The sequence below is a fragment of the Lissotriton vulgaris genome, chromosome 5 (genome assembly GCF_964263255.1).
Source record: "Lissotriton vulgaris chromosome 5, aLisVul1.2, whole genome shotgun sequence".
NCBI lineage: Eukaryota > Metazoa > Chordata > Amphibia > Caudata > Salamandridae > Lissotriton > Lissotriton vulgaris.
In genome coordinates, this window is record NC_141693.1 from 1513478254 (window position 1) to 1513503430 (window position 25177).

Here is a 25177-nt window from a genome sequence, read left to right on the forward strand (position 1 = left end):
GATGTCCAGCACGTGGGATGGGGATTTGGGTAGTCAATATTCATGTCTTATTGTTATCTTCTTGCTAGACATTTAAACTTTCCTAGATGTATATACAGCTGTGAAAAGAAAAATGCATCTGTGTAAAGTTATATGTGTATATGTGAATGGCTCAAGAGTGTGCACAAGATTTTTGATATTTTGGTTCCAATTATGAGTTTAACACTGTTTCCTAGATATTGCCATTGACCAAGCTTTTCTGCCTCCCCAGAGAGACGCCATGGCTCACTAAGCAAGCTCTATGGACGCACACTCTCTTCTCCACGTTCCCAGAAGCACCACGCTGTGAATGGGCAACCCGGTGCCTGTGGATCAACAAAGTCCTCCCGGGATAAGTCTCAAAGTTCACGTATTCGGAGCCATCAGCCGGAGAAGCCGGAAAGCGTGTCGAAAGATAACCTTTGGTGGGTTGTGAGGAATGGAATACTTTTATAGTAGTATGGAGGTTAAAGTGATCTGTTAAACTGGAAGGAAATTTGGACCCTGTTACAGGAAGTGGGGAGAGATGGAAAATCGTCCTCGTAACTGTAGACCTGCCTTTCGATATTTTTGGCCAGCTTGCATTTCTAAATTCACCTCTTGTTTTAACTGACACCCTGATGCTCTTTTTAAAATTTGCGTTTACCTCTTCTCTTCTGTTAACATGCTTTCTTCTTACTCCCCTTTGTTGCCTACCTGATCCTTTCCTTTTTGGAGTTGGTTTGCTTCTTTTATTTCTGCTTTTTACCATTCTTTCCAAAGCCCGATCCTAGTCTTTACTCTACTTAGACATCTCTCCTCGTTCCCCCTGAACCTGCTGAATTAATTTGCTCCGATCCAATATTCTTTTCAACCTGTTCAAGTTTTTTTTTTCCTCTCCATGTGAGTTGTGCATGCTTGTACTGGCCTACTTTCAGTAGCGCGTTGTTTTCTCGTACCTGACATTGTGATGTCCTTACACCTTGCGTGCACTTCTTATAGTCACATCACCTCTCCTTTAAAACTGCTTGTTTCTTTTTACTTTGCATTCTCACTCTGTCCATTCCCTGTTTTCAATCTTCAATCCTTGTTGAGAACTTTTCCAATCTTCACTGTTTTCTTTGCTGGATTCCTTTCTCCTTGCGGCCAGGTCATGTTTCTTTTCTCTTTTGCCCTCCTAGTAGCTTACTAATGCCGGTTGTTAACTTGGAGAAGATCCCCAGCATCCCGAAGACTGATGGGCAAGGTTTTAAAGTACATCCCAAACCTGCTGCCACCATAGCTCCACCGCCATGCTCCAAGGAGACACCACCCATTAAGATGACCAACCCCATGAAGCTTACTCCGACACCATCGCCAAAAGAACCTACAGTGCTGCCCAAAGCAGCTGTTGAAGTTCTTTCAGAGATACCACCAACATCTAAGCTATCTATTAACACTAGCCCTGCTCTGGACCTCTCCATTAAAAAAATTGAAGCTTCCCCAGTACCACAGGAAAAAGACCAAAAGGAAGCAAATGGAGTAAAAAATCTATTGAAGCCCATCAAGAAGATTTCACGTAAGTGCCTGATGTAGCTTTCTTAATTAATGGAGATTAATTTCTGAGGGCTGCTTACTTGTGAAAACCAAACCTAGGATGCAGAAATCTAGACTTTTCATAAATATCTCGCTACAGTTTTTAAATCCAGACCTACTTTTTTCAAATATATTTTAAGGAAGGGTTAATTTGCAACGTGGGTCTAAAAAAATCTGGTGACAAGCACTTGACAGTGGCTTTAACTGCAGATAGAAGCACTTAAAGGGAGAGAATGTAGCTACTAGTTTTGGAGTCAGTTTTTGCAAGCTGTTCACATGTGCTAACGAGGTATAATTTTGTCCCTCGAGTTCTCTTGAATCTGGGAGTACTTTGAATTGCGTAAACACATTTGAAGGGTGTCTTGCGTTCAGTCCGCAGATGTATGGAATGTTGGCTAGTTTGAGTTTCTTCATTTCTTTCATTGTTAGTATTTAATGTATTGCAAACAATCATGTTTTCTTAATGATGGTGACTTGATTATTTAGTTTTGAAGCAATAGTGGTGTGTCTGTCTGGACTAACTAATTTTCTGACATGTCAAATAGTTGCTATCTATTACACGGGGCTATGTGACCTAAATCGGTATTTTAGCATTGCCAGTTATTGTTTGCTCTTTGTGTGGTTCATTGAGGCTGGGGCGTTAGTTTAGCTGTGGTTACATAGAAGCAAGAGCAGTATTTTCACTCTCACCCTTCCATATGAGTTTCGTTGTAGTCTGAATACACAAGAAATCTTCGGTCTTGCCACTATATTGTGCTGGGTAGAGAATGCATATAGGCTGAGGCTTGGTGACTGCATTTGCTAGCTACTTTGTCTGAAGTTGGCTCCCCAGGTTGGATTGGTTGATCTAGTCTCATCTGGTTGTTTAGCAATGGTGCAATTCAGTCATGGAATGTCAATGATCCCCATGTAGCATTTAAGATGCTGTTATTTGTGATTTTGTCTCTAATTTTAGTAGGGAAAACACTTGCAAGTGTACATATTGTGCTTAAAGATGTGGGTATTTTGAAAAGTGCTTCAGGCATACTGCTGTTTCTTTTTTTTCGTTTTGATTCTCTGACCACTACATTTATTTTTTATTGCAGTAGGCATCAATTGTGTGTATGAGCATATATCCCTAGGTTAAACTATCCTAATATGAGAATTAGTGTGAATTAGGTCTGTAGGTAGTGGGTGAGCAAAAATAGGCAATTGAAAGATAGGCATACTAACTGGTGTAGTCGTACATCTCTTCTGTCCAAAAGTTACCTAGAGCTGATAGTGTCACGATGTCTGAAAGAGAGGGAAGTGCCAGTAACTATATCCTAGAGGGAAGTGCCAGTAACTATATCCGAGCATCTTACAACTTCTTAGTAGATAAGGTTATTGAAACATACACGATTCTCTGCTTTAGCCTATTCGTTTGTGGGCTGGAATATAGTATGTATGATTTCATGTAGAAGGATATAAGAAGTTGTCTTTAACTTTGGTTTCCATGAACACTAGGAGAAAGGCTTGTAATGCAAACCAATTGGAACGGAGTATCTGCCTATTTCTTAAGATGAGTTTTTTTCTTTTTTTTTGGTCTCTGTGCCCTTGTGTCCTAGGTTGTAGAAAATACTTTGTTTTTCCTCATTAGGCGAGTGCTGGTGTTGGTATTATTTGAACAGTGACAAATTATTCAGTGGAAGTGGGCAGCGCGAGAGAATCCAGTGCATGGGTGTGGGGCAGGTGCAAATCACTAGGCCCCTAATAAGGGTGTTTAAAATGTGTAGTGCACTGGAATAGAGGAGAAGATGAAATACACTGTAGGAGGATGGAGTGCAGTGGGTTGCAGGATTTTTAGGGAAGGGGGTTGGAGTGCAGTGGGTGTTTTTCAAGTAGTTCTCAAAGGGTCTAATTACAAGTGGACTAATGCATTTGAGTCTCTGTCCAAAGTAAACCCCTGTCTGCACAGGGGTTGGAAGTTCTGAGGTAGACATAGGTGTACATTTATCAAACCTATTTGAAAGTTTCTGGGGGAAAAATCTAAATACAATGTACTTACTGCACTCGCTAAAAACCCACCCGGTGCTTTTGGTTCTGTTTTTCTTTGTCACAGAAATGCCATTTTTAGACTTCCCAGACCTGTGCTATATTTCTATACTTCTTATGCTGCTTTGGGTCTCTACAAATCCCTGCTCCACTGTTAACATCTCCAGATGTGTTAAATCTTTTGCAGCTTCCTTTTGCAGGCGTGCTAGTGTTCCTCCAGTGGATGTGTAATTTTCCCTTCCTTTCATAGCAGGGAAAGAGTGTGATCTGAACAGACAGTGTGGAGTTCAAAACCCTGAAACCAAAAAAATTTGTACCCGCTTACTCACTTGCAAGGTAAGGCTGGCTTTACTCCTACTGTTTTTAGCAGCATACATTTTTTAAATTGTTTACAGTTGAACAGTTGCGATAGAATGCGTAGCATCTATAGTGTGTGGGTATTTAGCATCTATAGTGTGTGGGTATTTAGCAAAAACCTGGTGTAGAGTAGACAATGGGATTTCTACATGTTGTGTGCGAGTATAAGCACCTTTAATACATGTGCATACATACAAGAATACCAAATAACTTCGCTCTTGAAATAGACATTGCTCAAAACTAGGCAGACACACACATATGCACACTAATAAAAAATATTCATATTTCCAGGGTGTGAGGGCTGTGAGGTCAGAATCCGCCCTCAAGTGCGAGAGCTGTTTCTTTAGGGCAGATTTGAATTCCTGGATGGAGGGTTGGCACTGATAATGGGAGAAAGAGAACTTCTAAGAGAGGGAAAAGTAGGTGGATGGATCCGAACCTTGATGGAGTAAAGTTTGGTGATATCAAAAGATTGTGGTTGTCAGATTGCAGGTTACGTATTGCAGTATACTGGTAAATGTTTGAACAAAGAGTGTTAAGTCATGAGTGTAAGTTTAAAGACCAGTGTTGGTAATTTGTAAAAGGCTTGTTTTATTTATCTATTTATTTATATTAGTTTTTTTAGGATCCTGTGAATGTGTGAGAGTTAGGAAGAGGTGGTAGTGTTCTCTTGGCAAACTGTATGCCCTTGCTCCACGTTGGGGAAGCCCACAAACCCCATGTAATAATCTATTTTACATAGCACAGGACAATTATTCAGTGCTTTTGTTATGTGCAGCCTTATCGGTGGGGTTTTACATATGTTCAGTACGGGGTAAAATAAACTGTGTAAGGAGTTGGAATGATGAAGCATTACAATGGCATGATAGGATGGGCGAACAATCACCAGATGACCGGCAAACATCTCATACAGTTGTGGCACACTTTGATTGCCCGCATGTTTGTGAGGTGAAACTGATTTAAGAACTTGGTGATTCATCCAAGTAGGTCTTGTTTATGTGGGAAAGGGGCTCTTTCACACCTAGGCACAAATTGTGACATGACATGTATCATCCCTTAGGACAGACATTTGTGTTTATTATGCCCTGAAATAATACTCATGACCTATGGAGTGCTTTGAGAGAACAGAGACATATCAACAAACATAAAGGATACTCTTCGACAAAGAATGGCCCCAATAGTCCACTCCTGGACATTTGTGTTAACCTTGTCATGTGTAACAGTAATTAACTTTTTAGCTTACCACTACACAATTATAACTTAGGATACCCTGTTTAGGTTGAAAAGTGACAGGATATTGTCAAACAATAATTCTCACTCAGCATAGCAAGAAAGCAGTTTGTGCATGCAACTATTATTATTATTACTGAGTTTATACAGCGCCTGGTTACACTAGCCAGTGTGTCCCGCGCTATTCAGTGGCCTAGGAAACCCCCCAAAGCAGCTCACAAACTAATGCAGTTAATCTTTAGGGAACAGATGTTTTTTAAGTTCTCTGCGGAAAACTTTTTTGGAGGACTCCGCCGGAGTCTAAGAGGAAGATCATTCCAACTCCGAGCTGCCAAAAGGCGGAAGGATCTGCCACCCATCCTGGCCCTAGTGGTCTTTGGGATACACATTAATCCAGCACCCTCAGACCGCAAAAGCCGTGCGGGTTTGTACAATGTGAGCAGGTTCCGCAGGAACCTGGGGCCAGTCCCATGGGCTTTGAACTGGATACGCTCCTTGATTGGCAACCGGTGTAGCGTCTTCAAGGCCTTCATGGAGGAGGATCTTTTTGGCAATGTCAACACTAGGCGTGCTGCCGCGTTTTGAATACGCTGCAATCGTTGAAGGCATCTCACATTGGCTCCCAAATATAAGGCATTCCCGTAGTCCAGCCTGGAAGTAACCAGGGCATGGACCAGGGCTCTCCTAGCTGACACTGGGAGCAAATCAAGGGTCTTCCTCAGACAACGGAGGATGCCAAAGCAGGTTCCAGCTACACGTCTAGTATGACACTCGAAAGATAAATTCGAATCCATCCAGATGGCAAGGTTCTTGACCTGATCTTTAGGTTGGGGAAGAGGACCCAAAGTCTGGGGCCACCATGCAGATGTCCAAACTGAATGAGACTTGCCAACAATTAGCACCTCCGTCTTGTCCCCATTTAACCTAAGACTAGAATTGCTTCTAGTGAGGCACAATCCCCTACAGTGATACACGCCACTTCGATTTGGATGCAACTTACACATCCTTTTCAAGTGACGTCAAAGGTTTAGAGAAAGAACATTACTAAGCCCACAAACTCCTAGTTATTCATGGTACTATCTAAGAAGAAAGGTACCTACAGCATTGGTTGGGTCGTTTAGGAATGAAGAGAACATGGAAGATTTCCTACAGGGAGTAGAGGTAAGGTGGTAGAGGGTGCAGGGTGGGAGGTAATACAGGAAGGAATTTGATTCACAGTTGCTTTAGAGGAAGAAAAGCATCAGTGATCATAGTGCTGAATATCTGTGAGACAGGGAAATCCCACTTATTGGACTAAGAGGTGAGGTAGTTGGGAAGGAAAGAAATATTTGGGTGTCATAATCCTATAGATGGTAAGAACCATGGCAGAAGATGTCAGGAGGATGGTGTAAAGAGAAAGAAAGAGTGTCACAACGACTAAGCCTTGAGTGATATCAACTGCTAGAGAAGTAGGCCAGCATGGATTGAAGTCCCAGGTAACCCAGAATGATCAACAAGGGCAGTAGAAGGGTAACCATTTGGTGTCAGTCAGTGATTACTATGGAGTTGAGGAAAGAAATAAAGATATGGTGAGCAGACTTCTACTCAAAATGTCTTAAATTACTTTTTAATTGGAACATTCACACCATCACTCACTCTTTGTGCAGCTTGTGGTGTTTTGGAGAAGCCAAGTTGTGGCCCACTTGTGGGACACCCCCCGCGCCACACGGCCACCAGCTGCTGCGTGTGTTCCCCTCTGCCTGCCTTCTGCCTCGCTGACGCCGTGGTCGCTCCCCTCTGGTTTCCCAGTTGTTTTGCCCTAAATTTGTGCTTGTCTGTTTCTGCCGTCTGCTCGCGTATTTTGCCGTTTTTCCTTGTTTTGCCCTAAATTTGTGCTTGTCTGTTTCTGCCGTCTGCTCGCGTATTTTGCTGTTTTTCCTCGTTTTGCCCGTAATTTGTGCTTGTCTGTTTCTGCCGTCTGCTCGCGTATTTTGCTGTTTTTCCTCGTTTTGCCCGTAATTTGTGCTTGTCTGTTTCTGCCGTCTGCTCGCGTATTTTGCCGTTTTTCCTTGTTTTGCCCGTAATTTGTGCTTGTCTGTTTCTGCCGTCTGCTCGCGTATTTTGCCGTTTTTATTTGTTTTGCCCTAAATTTGTGCCTGTTAATTTCTTTGTATCCCCTGTGCCGTGTCCAGTTTCCTTCCTGATTGGCCGCCTACCTCGCCGCCCTCCGCTCTCGCTTCCCGCCACCGACATTGGCCCCGCCCCTTTTTCTCTTCTGTTCCCTCCCCGCCTCCCAGCTGCTCCGCCCACCCGCGCACTTCGCCTTAAATGGCGACCGTGCGGACGTGCAGCGGTCACGCGCAGCGGGCGCGCCGATTGTGCGCCGAAGGCGCGCCAAAGGTAAGCCCGTCTACGCCCGTCCGCGACCGGATCGCGACCAGCGCCAGGACCCCTGGCCCACGAAGACCCCGACCGACCCGCCTGACGTACTCCGCCGCCACCCTCACCGCTCTCAACACCGGCCGACTCCCAGAATGCCATCAAGCCTCTCCACGACGTACCCACGGACCCTTCAGCTGCCACGCCTGCAAGTTCACCTGCATCCGGACCTGCCTCGCACCAGCACCCACCAAGCCGAACACCAGCAGTACCCACCTCAAGTGCATCCTGCTCAACACCCGCTCCATCCACAGACATGCCATCGAACTCTGGAACCTCCTCGACACCACAGCTCCAGACGTTGCCTTCCTCACGGAGACCTGGATGAACGCCTCTTCAGCTCCCGACATCGCCATCGCCATCCCAGAGGGCTACAAGATCGTCCGGAGGGACCGAAACGCCAACCAGATGGGAGGAGGCATCGCCATCATCCACAGGAGCACCATCCGTCTCACGACCAGCACCGACAACTCCCTGACCACCGCCGAACACCTGCATTTCCAGATCCACACCAACCCGAACACCACCCTCAGAGGCACCCTGATCTACCGACCCCCTGGACCACGCACACAATTCAGCGAGGACATCGCCGACTTCGTCAGCCCACATGCCCTCCCCTCCGCTGACTACATCCTCCTGGGAGACCTCAACTTCCATCTGGAGAACAACAACGACCGCAACACCAGCACCCTGCTCGACAACCTCACCAACCTGGGACTCAAGCAACTGGTGTCCACCCCCACCCACCTCGCCGGACACACACTCGACGCTGTCTTCTCATCCAGCAAGGACATCAACTTCAGCCACACCACAGAGCTTCAATGGACGGACCACAGCTGCGTCCACTTCACCTTCAAGAAAACAACGACCCACCACCACCAGCAACAGACCGCCCGCAGAAGCTGGAACAAGATCACAGCAGACCAGCTCGCCACCTCCCTGAGCCAGCACCCTCCTGCCAGCTCAGCGAACCCCAGCCAGGCCGCCGACAATCTCACGAAGTGGATCAGCAACTGCGCGGACGAACTCGCCCCACTGAGGACCCCGCCCAGCAGACCCGGCAGCAAGAAAGCCCCATGGTTCACCGACGAACTCAAGAGCTCCAAGAAGAACTGCCGAGCCCTCGAGAAAGTCTGGAGAAGGGAACCGACACCGGACAACAGGACCTCCTTCAAACTTGCCACCCGGAAACACCACCAGCTGATCCGCGCCGCCAAGAAAACAGCATTCAAGGACCGGTTGGACAACAACGCACACAACTGCAAGGAACTCTTCAACATCGTCAAAGAGCTTTCCAACCCCAGCGCAGGAAACAACGACATCACCCCATCGCAAGACCTCTGCAACTCCCTGGCTTCATACTTCCACAACAAGATCGCGGACATACACAACAGCTTCAACAACCAACCAACGCACACCATGACCGAACAACCACCCCCCACCACCACCCTCCGCGCCTGGACCCCGATCAGCACCGAAGACACCATCCGCACGATGAACTCCATCCACTCCGGATCACCGACCGACCCCTGCCCTCACCACGTCTTCAACAAAGCCGACGCTGTCATCGCACCCCACCTGCGAGACATCATCAACACATCCCTCGACACCACCATCTTCCCCGAGAGCTGGAAACACGCCGAACTCAGCGCCCTACTCAAGAAACCAACATTGGACCCCACCGACCTCAAGAATTACCGCCCCATCTCGCTCCTCCCGTTTCCAGCCAAAGTCATCGAGAAGACCGTCAACAAGCAGATGGCCGCTTTCCTCGAGACGAACGGATCCCTCGACCCCTCACAGTCCGGCTTCCGAGCCAACCACAGCACCGAGACCGCCCTCATCGCCGCCACCGACGACATCCGAGCCCTGATGGACAATGGAGAAACAGCGGCCCTCATCCTCCTAGACCTCTCCGCGGCATTCGACACGGTCTGCCACCGCACCCTAGTACGGCGCCTCAGCAACGTCGGAATCCAGGACAAGGCGCTGGAGTGGATCACCTCCTTCCTCGACGGGAGAACACAGAGAGTCCGCCTACCACCGTACAAGTCAGAGGCCACCGAAGTCATCTGCGGCGTCCCCCAAGGATCATCTCTGAGCCCCACCCTCTTCAACGTCTACATGAGCCCCCTCGCGGCCATCGTACGCAAACACAACCTCAGCATAATCTCCTACGCCGACGACACCCAGCTGATCCTCTCCCTGACCAACGACCCCGCCGCCGCCAGAGCCAACCTGCACGAAGGGATGAAAGAGGTAGCCGAGTGGATGACGACCAGCCGCCTGAAACTGAACTCGGACAAGACGGAGGTCCTCATCCTGGGCTCCTCTCCCTCCGCCTGGGACGACTCCTGGTGGCCTCCCGCCCTGGGCACCGCACCCAAACCGACAGACCATGCACGCAACCTGGGCTTCATCCTGGACTCCTCCCTCTCCATGACCAGGCAAGTCAACAACGTCTCCTCGGCATGCTTCAACATCCTACGCATGCTACGGAAGATCTTCTGGTGGATCCCCACCGAGACCAGGAAGACCGTCACCCAGGCCCTCGTCACCAGCCGACTGGACTACGGCAACGCCCTCTACGCCGGGACCACCGCCAAGCTCCAGAAGAGACTCCAGCGGATCCAGAACGCCTCAGCCAGACTCATCCTCGACATCCCACGAACCAGCCACATCTCCGGACATCTGCGAGACCTTCACTGGCTCCCCGTCAACAAAAGAATCACCTTCCGCCTCCTCACCCACGCACACAAAGCCCTACACGACCAAGGCCCGAGCTACCTCAACAGCCGAGTCAACTTCTACGCTCCCAAACGCCACCTCCGATCAGCCAACCACGCCCTCGCCGCCGTCCCCCGCATCCGAAGAGCGACTACAGGAGGAAGGTCCTTCTCCCACCTGGCCGCCAAGACCTGGAACTCCCTCCCGACCGACCTGCGCCTGACCCAAGACCACCTCTCCTTCAGGAAGAAGCTGAAGACCTGGCTGTTCGAGCAGTAGCGGCTCCCCCCCCCCCAGCGCCTTGAGACCCCACGGGTATGTAGCGCGCTTTATAAGTGTCACTGATTGATTGATTGAAGTTCTTCCTCTGACAATCCTAAAAACTATTATTTTCCTGTGTTAGAGAATGGACCACGTGAAACATGCATTTCCTTCAGTGTCTTTTGCAATTCCTTCTGTTTTGTGCTTCTGGTAGTACATTTAGATGATATTAGACTGCCTTTCATTTCACGCTTTTGTCAGTGTGTAATGTAATTGTTTTCTGTGTATTTTGTAACTTCTCTATAAATGCTCATCTATAATACTAGACCCGTGCCACTATTTCCCTTTGGTCTGATGTGTTTCCTGCAGCTCTGGTTAGATTTTTCATTTGACGTCTTGTACTCTAAATGCAGATCCATTCAGTGCATCAGAGGCGTGAGGTCCAGGGCCGTGCTAAGGATTTTGATGTGCTTGTGGCAGAACTGAAGGCCACTGCTAAGAATCGGGAGTCACCCAAGGAGAAGAGTCCTGCGCCGAAGGAGCTGGGTTCTGACCACCAGGAGTCTTCACTTCTGTCACCCGTTTCGTCAAATTTGCTCAACCCCTCTCCCAGCCGAGTAAAGCCACCTACCACACCCCCTAGCAGAGGAAAACCACCAACCACACCCCCTAGTAGAGGAAAACCTCCCATCACCCCTCCCAGTAAAGGAAAACTGCTCTCCACACCAACAAGTCGTGGGAAACCCGGCACCACACCCACCTGCCGAGGAAAACTGTCTACTCTTTCCCCAGGCAAAGTAAAACCTTCCAGCTCTTCTCCCTGTGGAGGAAAGCCGCCCCAGTGTTCACTTCTCAGGTAAGGAAGCCCTGCAATTGTACTTTGCTCTGATTTGATGGTGATGTAATGCTTTGAATCTATATTTTGTGAACAAATGCTTATCCACTGTCATTCGAACACTGCCTCAAACCTGCTAGTATCTTCAATGAACCCTGAAGATTTATTGGTAATTTAGATGCCACCACACTCTATCTTTTTATTTATACCAAAAACCATTCAGTTCAAAGCCAGAAACCAGATATATGTAATCGAGATGTTGCAGCTTACCAAGAAATTCATAACCATAGAGTTGAACTCTACCTGCAACTGCATGCCTTATAAGGTCCTGCAACTCTAACATGATTCAACAATGTCCTTATTCAGTTTGTTTTTAGGAGTATTGGATTATGATACATACCTTCTCAAATAAGGTGTTTATAAGTGATGTGTGGGTGAGCGAGTTGCTATGAGTGGCCATATTGGTGAATGAGTGGCTCTATGGGTGGGTAATTAGGTGTGTAGTGACTATGGCTGAGTGAGTGAGCAGATGCCTGAATGGCTTTATGATTGAGTGACTCTGTGTGTGAGTAGGTAGGTGTGTGTGTGAGTGAGTTGCTGTGTGAGTGGCTGTATTGGTGAGTTAGTTGGTGGGTGTGCCAGTGGCTATATAGGTGAGTGTGTTGCGTTCTGTGTGGCTCTATGGGTTGGTAAGTGGATGTGTAGCGGCTGTATGGGTAGGTAAGAGACTATTTGAGTGAGTGTTTAGTTAAGTGAGTTGGTATGTGAGTGGCTGTATTGGAGAGTGGATGTTTGTGTGAATGGCTGTATGGGTGAGTGAGCAGATGTGTGAGTGCTTATATGGATGTGTGAATGGGTATTCTGTTGGTGTTTAACTACTGAGTGCTTATATGGGTGAGTAAGTGGTTGTGTGAGTGGCTGAATGGGTGAGTGACTGTATGAGCAGCTGTATAGGTGAGTGAAAGTTTGTTTTAGTGGCTGTAAGAGTGAGTGGCTCTATGGAAGAGTGAGCGGATGTATGACCACTGGTATGGATCTGTGAATGGGCATGTGAGTAGTTGTGTGGGTGTGAGTGGGCATATGAGTGGTATGGGGGCATGTGAGTGGGAGTATTTTGAATTGGCTCCCCCTCACAAGGCTGATTTTGACCCCCGAGAACCCCATTGCCCGGGCCTGGCATCAATTGTGGATGCTCTGGTCCCACCCAGGGCACCCATCCTGTTGGGGACCACGGGGTATCCTGAAAGCCCCTGCTGGCTTCCTGCCTCCTGCGGGAGCCTGTATTGCTTTGACAGAAAGGGAGCAGCTAACATGTAGCTCCCTCTCTGTCAAAGCAGTTGTGTTCCGTTCTTTCAAGCGAGAGCATTTTCTGTTCATTCGCTTGCTATAAGCGGAGCACAGTATGCTATGGGTTGGCAGGAGTAATAAAGCTCCCGCCACGCTATAGCAAGCAGCTATGACACGTGGGTGGGCACTCCAGGATGTAGCAGGACCCAGCCCTGAGGGTTGGCGGTCCCCAGGGCCACCTATGCCTCCAGGAGGGCCCTCCCTCCATTCCAGGACACATCCACATAAAGGTGGTTGTCCACGGGGGTGCACCACGGTCCCCTGTAATTCATTTAATTTTAGCCCTGGGGAGGTGGCTTTACCCTTGCCCCTGCAATAATGCAAACATTTTAGCCCTGGGGAGGCGGTGGTCCCAATAGCACAGGGTTGCCGAGCAGCCAACCCTGCATACATTATTTGAAATCCACCAGGGAGGTGGCGGTCCCTGGGGCTTTAGGGCTCCTAGGAGGGGGTCCTATGCACCCTCCCCCTCCTACATATATTGGACTTGCCCCCAGGTCCTGGCCCAGCCAGGGACTCAACATTACAGAAGCATGAGAAACCGCACTTCTGCTTTTTGAAAATTTTCGTCAGGATCCGCTAATCCGGAGCTACTCCAGACTAATTTATTTAAAAGAAAAATTATTTTTGGGCCCTGCAGGGTCCTTATGAGACCCTGCAAAGAGGCCTAGGGGGTGTCAGGGTGTTACTACCCTGCCCCCTCTTCTCTTTAAAAAAAGTTTTTTGTCTGTGACTGGGTTCAACTAAGTCAAAAGATGGCTGCTAACACTTACTGGTTTGAAGTGTTGGTAGGCAATCTGATCTCCGCATGAGATTAGGAGGGATTGTGGATCCTCAGTGTACTTAGATATACAACTGGAGATTATTTTAAATTTCTCTGCAACTGCTGAACTGATTTACAAAAAAGGGCTTTTTCTGGACCAACATTTACCTTCCTGCTAATTTTAGTGTAATTTCGTTCAGCAGTTAGATCTGAAGCCATGTCTAAAGTTCCTATGGAAGTTTACATTTGGAAAACGCGTTTTGGGACTCTCCCTTTTTTTTCTGGGCCCCTCGCTTGATGGTGAACGCAAACATTTTCAAAACAGCAGCTGAAGTGAGTGACAAACTAGCTTTGAAAATTTTGCAAGGATTCGTCAAACGACGCCAAAGTCATTGGCAAAAATAGTTCTTCTATGGAAACTACATACTAACCATACCTACTGGCAACCGCCAGTAAGTAATCTATTATAGGACCAGAAGCCTCCTGCGCTAAGTGGGGCTACATATTGCATTGATGTGCACATTGTGCTACAGCAGAATGCTGTCACTAAGTCAAGATAGCCACGGCCAAGATAGCCACGGCTGAAGTGGACGGACACAGTGCCCCATGCTGTATGAATGAAAGCCAAATTTAAATGATGTTACAGCAGAAAAATGACTGAAGAGGGCTCAATAAAAGCCCTGTAAGAAAATATTTCCACCGTATATATTTTTTATTTAAAAACTATAGGTATTGTCTAACACCATAGATAAAAAGATCGAATATTCAGATTTATTGAATAAAGAGCAAGGTTTTAAGGACCTTCATGAATTTGTGCCTGTGTGCCACTGAGAAGGAGGAGGCCTGGGTAGAAGTTCGATTATGCCGGAGTAATTTTGGTGATTTCGCATCACTCTTTGATGCGAAAATATTGATAGTTGCACGATTACTCCTGCACAATTAGCAAGTGCCAGCGGCTACTTGTCCATGCTATTAGTGCTCTGCTGTATTTAGCTCTGTTTCTTAGCACAAACTGCATTCTCACACCCTGTTTGGACACAAGGGTACATTCTAAGCTTAGAACATAGCATTAAAGCTGGTAGTAAGTTTTTGACAAATCCTACACCAAGAGCACATTTAGCGATCCCAAGCAGCTGCTCATTATACTTGTTCTGTTCCATTTAGCACTATTTCTTAGCTCAAAATAGATCCTTGCGTCCAATTTGGATACATGGGGGCATTTAAATGCAGAATAACTATTTTTTGCGTAATTTAAAGCAGAGTCTCGCATAATTCTTAAGTAGTTATGCAAGTTACACCCACCCCTAATAAGAATAGAGTATCGGCAAGGAACGTTCTCACCAATTTGCTAGTGTAACTCTCTTCACTGTTTCAGTTGCCAGAGGATCTAACATTACACTTGTGGATATTTTAAAAACGTATCCGCAAATAATTTTGGGCTGGGTCCAGATAGAGCTTTGTGGACCAGGGATGCATATTTAAACTGATTTACTTTTCTAATTGTTATCCATTGGAGATCTCTTTAGTAGATGGATATGTTGTCAAGTTTTCTATATTTGAACGGCAGTCTAGCATTCTGTAGTGTTTGTAACCGGGCTATGCTTTTTTAGGCAAGATCTGTAAGTTCAGTTGCTATAATCCAGTCTTAATTGGAAGCCTTAACTACTGTGACTCTAAGTGAAACTGAAAGAAAAGAAAAAATACACTATACGGAGTTTTAAGGTGACAAACATGATTTAGTGACAGCCATAATTTGGGCATGAAGGTGAAGATAATAGTCAACGATGTGAGCTACGAGCTGCTATAACCGGTTTTAGGCATTTACCATAACGTGATCTCATTTGCTAGATTTATTGCAGATGGGTAGTATTTCAGTTTTTTAAGGCTTCAACTTTATGGCGTTTCTTTCATCCATTCATGTGGTTTTCAGTGTGAGTTTGAACTGAGATAGAGGCACCCAAGTTGATGTGTAACCTCAAAATGTACTGGGCATCATCTGCATTGAAGTATGTTCTGACCTATATCTTCTGCAGCACAGTTACTAGCAGACCTAAATACAGGTTAAACAAAAACTGAGAGATTATGGAACATTGGGGGGCAACGGCCCAACAAAGCAGCTCTATCCCCTGACGAGATAGATGAAAGCCATGAATAACTTTCCCCCAGTCGACATTAATGATAATCAATGTAAGAGAAGTGAGTCGTCCGAGGTGTCTTGAGAGGTCTAATAATCTACGACTACTTGGCTGTCTTCCTCAACTGAAAATCGGGTGCTGCAGACAACTGCAATTTTTGTTCCCCCGCCTGGTCTAAACCCTACTTCCAAACGGTGAAGTAGGATGTTGTTTTACACAAAGAATGCAGTTGTAGCCTTTCCTGATAACTTGAGAATATATGGTAGTAACAAAATAGGATTATATAATTTGAAAGCTTAGTGAAGTCTATAGAGGGTTTCTTTTAATAGGGGATGCAGAAGACCATGTTGACTTAATGAAGTTCTTATTTCTATTCTTTTTAAACATTTTTTCAGAAAACAAAATTTAAACCTAATCCACCAATTCTTGTGATGACCTGAATGTTTGTTCAGGCCCTGTGGCTCGAATAAGGCATTAATTACTAAGATTTCTTTAGGGTTTTTCAGGGAGGTCCTTATCGGGTTTGGCTTAGCTTGTCTGGCTCAGAAGCAGTATTTACAAAATTGTTGCTCTTGGTTGGTACCATCTATGACGTTAGAGAATTTTCGGAACTGATATTGCAATTTTCTCAACTGATATTCCAATTTGTTTAGTGCAGTTTTTCTGTTTTTAAGGAGGGCATGAACCATTTACATGCCGCATCTCTCATATTGACTATTTCGTATTGAACAAGCTTCATCTGAGTTGCTGCTCATGTGGTGATCAAAGGTACTCACTTTGTTAAAGGGGTCTCTTACGCTTTGTCTTTCAACGGAAGCTTGGGTTTTTTCCAGCCTTTGGGCCACTTAAGTAATAGTATTAGTTTTGGTCTGGGATTGAATTATATTTGTCTCTTTTGGTGTAGCATTTATCACTGGATCCTTTATGAAAATACTGGGGAAAAGATACAGTTCTGGTTGGTCCATGTCACTTCAGTGGAATGATTACATTTCATTAGATTGTCAGTTGCAAAGAGGTACAAAGAGTTCGTTTAAAATATGAATTCTAGCACTTTCTAATAAACTTATGGTAGAATTGCAGCCTTAGTTTCTTCAAAGCTTTAAGATACAAAATCAGTAACTCTTTTTGTTGCTGGTAAAAAGTTGCCGTACAAGGAGGGCATTTTTCACGCAGACCCAACTTGGAAATAGTCGCCCTAATGGGGAACAAATAACTTTTAGGGAAGTCATGGCATGCAGTTGGTTTATACCCTGAGTTTTTGTAATTGATGTCTGTATTTATGTCTGTGATATGTAATTCTAGCTAAAACAACATTGGAACTATCGGTAGAATGTAAAACTGTGCTCAGCAGTCTTTTCTGTCCTCTCACTTTAGTTGGTAAGAGAAGGCAGGCATATGGGGTTGGCTTAGCGTGACTTCATTCCTTCAGGGTTGTTTTGATGTTACTAGTCGTCTGCTTCCCCAAGAAAAGGAAACTTGTATTTGATAAAGAGCTCTCCTTTGAGCCATCTATCCTGCCATTCATCAGGACTCCTTGCCTCCAATAGTCCTTCTCCGCCCCTGCATACCCTCTTTGCCTGACTCCCCTTATTCCCTTCCTGATGACACGCACCTAGACCCTTACTCCGCTAATGCTTCCCATCTAGATGATACTATTGCCTACCAGAAGGCTGTACACCAGCACAATGTTAAGATTGTCCAGGAGGAGGATGACTCCCTCATAGAAACACTCTCCAAAAGAGAGGTCAGTGTGGTATCTCACTATGCTTAAGGCTTTGGGGTTTACTGTAAACTGCCACTGAGAACTTTAAAGAACCTGTAAAGGCTCGGTGATTACTCCATGGGTGGAGATATTTTTCAAGCCAGCACTAGATCTGGTAGACCTATGTGGGCAAGGTCCACCTGACTCCCTCATTGTTCACTCAGTGAGGAAGTATGCCTCAGCACATTCAACAGACTGGAGATGCCCCTCCCATCCCCCCCCCAAATGGAAGAGCAAGCGGATTGATGCAGATGGAAAGCTTATGGCTCTGGCGACCTCTACTATCCTGCATTGCCAACTCAGTTGTCTTGCTTTTCTAATTTGACCACCACCATTGGAAGGAAATGAAGGAGCTCATTGACCAACTCCCTGAGGCCCACAGGAGAAGGGGACAGGAACTGGTTGCCATGGGCAAGGTAAATTCCAACACAGATGTAAGGTCCCCATTGGATGCTCCAGACATTGCCTCTCAGGGGAGTAAGAACCGTATCATTTTCTCAAGTCAAGCTTGGCTTTGAATTCTTCACTTTTGGCCAGAAGTGCAACAACACTTAAGTGCCCTTCGATGAGTAGCATGTTTTCGACCCACACGTCAATCAGATGTTAGGGGAAGATTGACGTGGAAACGGCCAAATCAACCCGTGCCCTTCAGACATTGGCACTCAGGTCTGCTTCTCATACGCAGAAGACTAGAGGAGCTGCCAAAACACAATATAACCAGAGACTTGGCTACAAACATGAGCAGCAGTTCTTCCAGGACACACAGTCCTCCAAGACATTTGGTTATGGTGGATGCAGAGGGTATGGGAGAGGCAGCGTCATTCAGGGTGCCTCTGCCTTCATTCCCCTGATAACACAACACCTGTAGGGTGGAAAATCATGTTTTTCCTCCCCAGTGGGAGACGAGTGCTTCCAACAAATGAGTACTCTTGATGATTCCACAGAGGTACTGCCTAGAGTGCACACTGCACCACCAAATATTCCACCTTGGTGCCATGTCATCAGCTGTGACCATCTCCAGCAGCTTAAGGTGGAGATGCAGGTGCTACTCTCCACAGATGCCCCCACTGGTATGCTAGGTGTGCTAGGAAGGGTGCCCCATACCAGAGCTACAAAGGAGTGTACTCATTCTACTTCTTAATCCCTAACAGCGGCTGGTCCCTTACCTTTGACCTCAGGCTGATAAATCATCCTTCCTTATGACTACTTTCAATAGCGACTGAAAAGATGCCCATACTGCCAGTCCACTACCACCACCTGCATATTGTGGTACGTGGACAGCACTACTAGTTCAAAGTTCTGCCCTTTGGAGTCACAAATGATGTTCACAAGGTGTTTGACGGTAGTGGTGGTACATCTGTGGAGAGACACCGCTCACCTCTTTCTATGCCGTAGCAGAGTGAAATGTGTAGCACAGTCTGACAGCGGTGTCTTTGCTGTCAATGTAAAACAATTCCCTCCTTCAGCTGCAGTAGCAGCAGATCCAGCCTTGCCTAGTGCCAATCTTAAAAGTTGTCATGGGGAAGACCTACCTCAACCAAGAGAGGGGTATTCCAAAACCACCTGCTTTCTTTTTTAGCTAGAACTTCCTCTTTACTGTAAGAATGGTAATGAAGTCTGTTGGAGATGATGGCTTAATGTATCATAACAGTGCCACACGACAGACTGCACATGCAAGAGTGCCATGCGATGGAGTGTCATTGGGAGAATCTTGTGTTAAAGACCAAATGTAGGAAGCTGGCTCTGTATATGATATTATCACTAGGTGGTAATAGTGTGCACAGAGTCCAGGCATTCCCCAAAAGTGTACAGGGTTTTAATGTAAAACCCAAAGTGCTGTATTAGTGATAGTGTGGGAGAGCAGCCTTAGGCCTAACACAAAGGAGTGTAAGACATTTATTGCACAACAGTGATCAATAATGGACACACAACTCAAGAAGGAGATCCAGACCAAGGTCTTCGTAATAAGATAAGTAAGTTTTTAATAAAAATATTTTTCACTTTGAAAAATCGACATTTGGAAACGTTTTCACACAGTCCAATGTTATCTTATAGGGAAAACAATATTGCAGTTAAACAGTTAAGTATTTAACTTACAATCTCAGTCTTCGGAGCCAAAGGTCAGCAAGGGTCAGAGGTCAGGTAAGTTACAAATCTGCCCCACCAGCGGCACAGGGGCAGCCGGGTTCCGAGGTCAGGATTGGCATTCGACCCAAACCTTTCCAATGGAGACAGGGGGTGCCTGGAACCACACTGCTTGCAGGTAAGTAAATTGGTTGCTGGGGCCAAGCTTTGGGGGTTAGCACAAGCATGGGGGCATCACACCTACACCACCAGTTGTACAGGGGTGGCCTGGTGCTGGGTGCAAATACGACATCAGGCACCCAATGCTTTTCAGTGAGGATCTTCCTGTCTGTAAAGAGGCTGCAGGCGCGTAACCACAGCATGCAAGAGGAAGACCGACAGCAGAGGTAAGTTGAGATGTAGGAGATCGTAGGGGTACCATCGGTTCTGCTCACCAAGGCGCAGGGATTTTGGGTACCGGGGTGTCTTCTTACTGGAGCCGTTCACGGTCGTGGGTGCCTCTAGATTCACACTGCAGACGCCCTCGTGGAGAGCAAGAGAGCTCAGCCAGTGCTGGACACAAGGTCAGTATGGCAGGGGAGACTTCAATGCACAAGTGAGCCACTCCGACTCAGGCTGTAGGCAGCTGGGGCAGAGTGGGCAGGGGCCGCGGATCCGCCTGGATCTGCAGCCTTTGTACTCTGTTTCTTCTGGGCAGGTCCATGGTCCATGAGAGATTGGAGTCTTTTTCGAAAGCAAAGGTCTCCCAGGGGTCTCAGAGGTCGCTCTTGCAAGACAAATCGCAGGGGCCTAAGCAGGAGACCAGCCGGTAGGGCTGGGGCAAGGCAGTTGTCTTCTTTTTGCTTCTGCTGTAGAGTGTCTTCTTTCTCCTTAGGCGGTCGCAGTTCTGGTTTTGTGTGTCTGGGGGAGCCTCCCAAGTACTAAATTCAGGGAGCATTTTAGAGGAGGAGTAGGTAGGGCCAATGGCCACCTTACCTGGGGTGTCTACACCCACCTTTCTTCCTCCCTCTTGGGAGGGGGCATAGACCTAGCCTCGATTGGTGGGGTCCCCACATCTTCAAGGTGGAGGGGACTAAAAAGTGTACCTAACTGCCCCTCCAAAGGTGGGCATACCTCTTAGTCTTTCTAACTTTTCTCGCCAGCTTTCCCGCTCAAAGTGGGGATTGTGAACCTGGGGCTGGCATCTGCTGCAAAGGCGGCAGCTTCCCCTTCGAGCATTGGCCCATTACTGCCCAAGAGAAATGCCGCTTGAGGGCTGGCCCTTGTTAGAGCTACCAGTGCTGGAGGTGAGGCCGGGACTAAGCGCAACAATCGGGGTTGCCGCGGGGGGCTTCTACCGGCAGCGCACTTTGGGCTGCATTGTGCCGAGGCTTGCCTGCCTGACCCTAAGATGGCGGCCCGCTAGAGACATTGGAGCTGCTACTTTCCGGGCAGACTCAAAAGCTTATGCCCCGCTCTTGCCAGACATCGCCTAGTGGGCCTATGACCTTGCGGCGCTTATCTGGCCCAGCGGCAGCTAACCCTGAATATTGCACCTTTCCCTGCCACATGCCGGTCAGTCTGTATACTTTGAGCTGATCACAAAATGGAGTCACTCGTTCCAAGTGAGGGGCCTTCATCTACTCTTGCCCTCCCTCGATGAGACCGGCAGATGCTGAGGTTGGTGCCTGCCTCTACCTACCGATGCACTAAAACTTTGCAAAACAGTCTAGAACCGGGCTGTCCTGCGTCTCACTCCTCCTGGGACAACTCACCCAGCGCTCCTTGTCATCTACTACCCATCATTTTGGGACTCTCAGTAGCCGGCCCCACACACTGCCAAACGAACCTTGTGGCCGCCCCCAGCGCAACGAGGGAGGACCCCCTGGGCTGGTCCACATGCCACCCAAGAAGGGGACGACCAGAAGAGTCTGCAAGGGACCCCGCTCAGCAGCACCGCCAGAAAACTCCATTATGGTGCCTGTGAAGAAACTGACCTGCTTTTTGAATGCCTCGCAGCAGATCCATGGGGACTTTTACCGAGCTGCCTACCCCCTACCCCTCCCTGCTCTTCTCCTCTCCTCTTTTTGGCTACTAACCTTTGCCCTCACCTGTCCTTGCCCTAGTCCCCACCCTGTTTACCTGTGAATTTCCCGCGTCATTTGAGAGCTAGCTATTTTGTCTGATGCCCGATGGAGCTACCTGGTTTAGCTATAGGGGAGACAGGTCGGGGATTCCCTCCTTGGATGTCACCTACCCAGTCAGTCTTTAGCCAGACTTCCTTTCGTCTCTCCTGTCGTCTCTTCCCGCTTCCTCCCTCTATCTATATCTCTACTTCTCTCCTCTCTCAATGTATTGAGACCAGACTACTTTGTCTGATGCCCGATGGAGCTACCTGGTTTAGCTATAGGGTAGATGGACCGTGGATTCCTTCCTTGGTCGTCACCTACCCAGTCGGTCTTTAGACAGACTTCCTCTCGTCTATACGGTTGTCTCTTCCCTTATCCTCACGTTCTCACCTACCCCCCCACTTCTTTTCTCTCTCCTTTCTCTCCTCTCCTAATGTATTGCTGATTGTTTGATGCAATTTGTAATTGTTGATCTTTTTCTATTATAAGGTTAAACCACATTGTTGCACTTCCTTTCGTCCCTCCTGTTGTCTCCTCCCGCATCCTCCCTCTATTTATGGCTCTCTTTCTCCCCTCCCTCAATGTACTGAGACTGAACTTTTTTGTATGATGCCCGATAGAGCTACCTGGTTTAGCTATAGGTGAGATGGGCCGTGGATTCCCTCCTTGGTCGTCACCTACCCAGTCGGCCTTTAGACAGACTTCTTTTCATCTCTCCGTACTGTCTCTTCCCTTATCCTCCCTTTCTCACCTCCCCTGCCCCCTCCACTACTTTTCTCTCTCGTTTATCTCCTCTCCTAATTGTATTGCATATTGTTTGGGGGGGATTTATTGTGCAATTGTTGAACTTTTTATATTACATTGTTAATTCTCATGTAAAGCGCTCTGATACCTCTGGGTCTAGCCAGCGCTATATAAAACTCTTTAAATAACGAAATAAATAAATTGTTTCTGGCCCCAGAGAGCAGAGGCTTTCAACCCAGGGGTCCAGCAACATGTCTGTGTGTGACAGGCTGCCTAAAGCCAGTCCGTGCCCACACCAGGGTTGGTAGGTTTTCTGAGTTCCCTCTGAGTACATGTTTTAATAAATCTCACACTAGCATCAGTGTGGATTTATTACAAGGAGCTGTTTGGTTCCAAACACTCCTGGGTTCAGTGAAGCCATCATGGTGCTATGGAACTCGAGTTGTCTGGTTCCCAGACCCATGTACTCTCTATGGCTTCCCTGGGACTTAAAATACTAGAGAATAGACCCTAATACTGCTCATTCTGATAAGTCCATCACTTGGGATGTAGTGCACCCTGTCTTACAACGGGTAAGGCCTGCTAGACAGGCGACTTACCCATATCTTAGGCAGTGCTAGCGGGCAAGCAGTGTGCCATGTCGACTTTGTTATTCTTTCACCTCACAGGTGCATGCCAGCTGCAGGGACAGTGGCATGGCGCTAGCGAGGGGGTCCCAATGGACCCTTTACCAGGGGACCCTCTTCAGCCTTGCTACCTAGGGTACCACTTACTTAGGACTTAAGGGGGCATTCCTACCAATTTTGACATGTTTTTAGGGAAACACCACTGCTACTGGACAGCAGGCATCCAGTACTCTACAGTCAATGCTGCATCAAACGCCAGTCAAAAAGTGTGGGGTGGGAGGGCACTGCAACAGAGTCCCATTGTCTCACCTCTTAAACAAGGAGCATCAGAGGGATACAAAACCAGGTCACCCTCCACCCACAGTTACTCAACAACAAGCATTTACAATGCAATGGTTTTGCCTTTGTTAAAGTTAGAGCTATTGGCATTGCTCTTGACATTATTTTTATTTATGTTTTTTTAACATAAATAAATGGCATTGTCATTTACAATGCCACTAGCTTTATCTATCGCAAATGACACACACAAACACACACAGAGCCGCCCCACACACACCCCCACACAGAGCCCCGCACACACAGCCCCCCACACACACAGCCACACAGAGCCCCCCACACACACAGCCACACAGAGCCCTCCACACACACAGCCACACAAAGCTTCCTACACACACAGCCACACAGAGCCCTCCACACACACCAACACAGCACAAGCAGGCAACAGGGGCAGACGGAGGCACAAGCAGGCAACAGGGGCAGACGGAGGCACAAGCAGGCAACAGGGGCACACAGAGGCACAAGCAGGCAACAGGGGCACACAGAGGCACAAGCAGGCAACAGGGGCACACAGAGGCACAAGCAGGCAACAGGGGCACCCAGAGGCACAAGCAGGCAACAGGGGCACACAGAGGCACAAGCAGAGCACAAGCAGGCAATAGGGGCACACAGAGGCACAAGCAGGCAACAGGGGCACACAGAGGCACAAGCAGGCAACAGGGGCACAAGCAGGCAACAGGGGCACACAGAGGCACAAGCAGGCAACAGGGGCACAAGCAGGCAACAGGGGCACACAGAGGCACAAGCAGGCAACAGGGGCACACAGAGGCACAAGCAGGGGCACACAGAGGCACAAGCAGGCAACAGGGGCACAAGCAGGCAACAGGGGCACACAGAGGCACCGTATCTTTGCACCCAACCTCTCTTCCAAACTGTTCTACGCCAGACATCCTCCCCAACTGTGCACCCAGCCTTTCTTACAACCCGCTCTACCCCAGACACCCACCCACCCTAGGTGTGCACCCAACCTCTCCTTCAAACTGTTCCACACCAGACATCCACCCCAACTGTGCACCCAGCCTTTCTTACAACCCGCTCTACACCAGACTCCCACCCACCCTAGGTATGCACCCAACCTCTCCTTCAAACTGTTCCACACCAGACATCCACCCCAACTGTGCACCCAGCCTTTCTTACAACCCGCTCTACACCAGACACCCACCCACCCTAGGTGTGCACCCAACCTCTCCTTCAAACTGTTCTACACTAGAGACCCACCCTTCCCAGCTGTTCGTCCGGCTTCTCTTTCAAACTGCTCTAAGCTAGACACACACGACCCCAGCTGTGGACCCGGCTTCTCGCTGGCTCTACACCGGGGACACACCCACCCCAGGGTTAGCTGTGAGTCAAACAGCCTGATGTACACCACACCAGACACCCACTCACTCACTCCAGCTGTTCACCCCGCGTGCCAGACTGTTCTATGTCAGACACCCACCCTTCCATCCAAGATGGTCGCTTGCTGTCGAAGCTCCGTCGTCGGCTAGTACAACATCTCCAGCATTCCCCCCCCCCCCCAATGCCTCAACACCATTGCCAAGAAAATTGTGGCGCTGTGCGCCTGAATCAATCCCGAGTCCAACAGACATTCTCAATCTGTGTTTCCGACACCGGCACTCTGGGACTGCAGAGAGATGGACACAGCGACTTGGGCCCTGCTGCTGGAGGATCGGCGGTGAACTGCCTGGATGGTAGGCTGTCGCAATCTGGCCAGTTGCGGACCAGCTGAGGTGACTCACACCTCCCCATGCGCCATGAACGGGCTCTGCAGTCGGCCTGGTCGGCCGCGCCCGTTCCGCACTAAACACACTCGGCATTTCTGGGAGGCGACGTTGGGGACAGGGCCAACTGCATGCCT

The 25177-nt window shown here is 47.9% G+C and overlaps 1 protein-coding gene across 3 annotated transcripts in view; it reads left to right on the plus strand.

Moving 5' to 3' along the window:
* Positions 1–25177, plus strand: part of ATXN7L2 (ataxin 7 like 2) — a 99412-nt gene that overhangs the window by 42886 nt on the left and 31349 nt on the right. The window contains exons 4-7 of one of the 3 annotated variants that reach the window (XM_086923562.1): positions 251–443; positions 1179–1555; positions 3836–3921; positions 10992–11434. In XM_086923562.1, the coding sequence (XP_086779688.1) occupies positions 251–443; positions 1179–1555; positions 3836–3921; positions 10992–11434 (1099 nt within the window). The remainder of the gene's footprint in view (positions 1–250; positions 444–1178; positions 1556–3835; positions 3922–10991; positions 11435–25177) is intronic. The other 2 variants (XM_086923564.1, XM_086923563.1) reach the window with 2 other exon arrangements.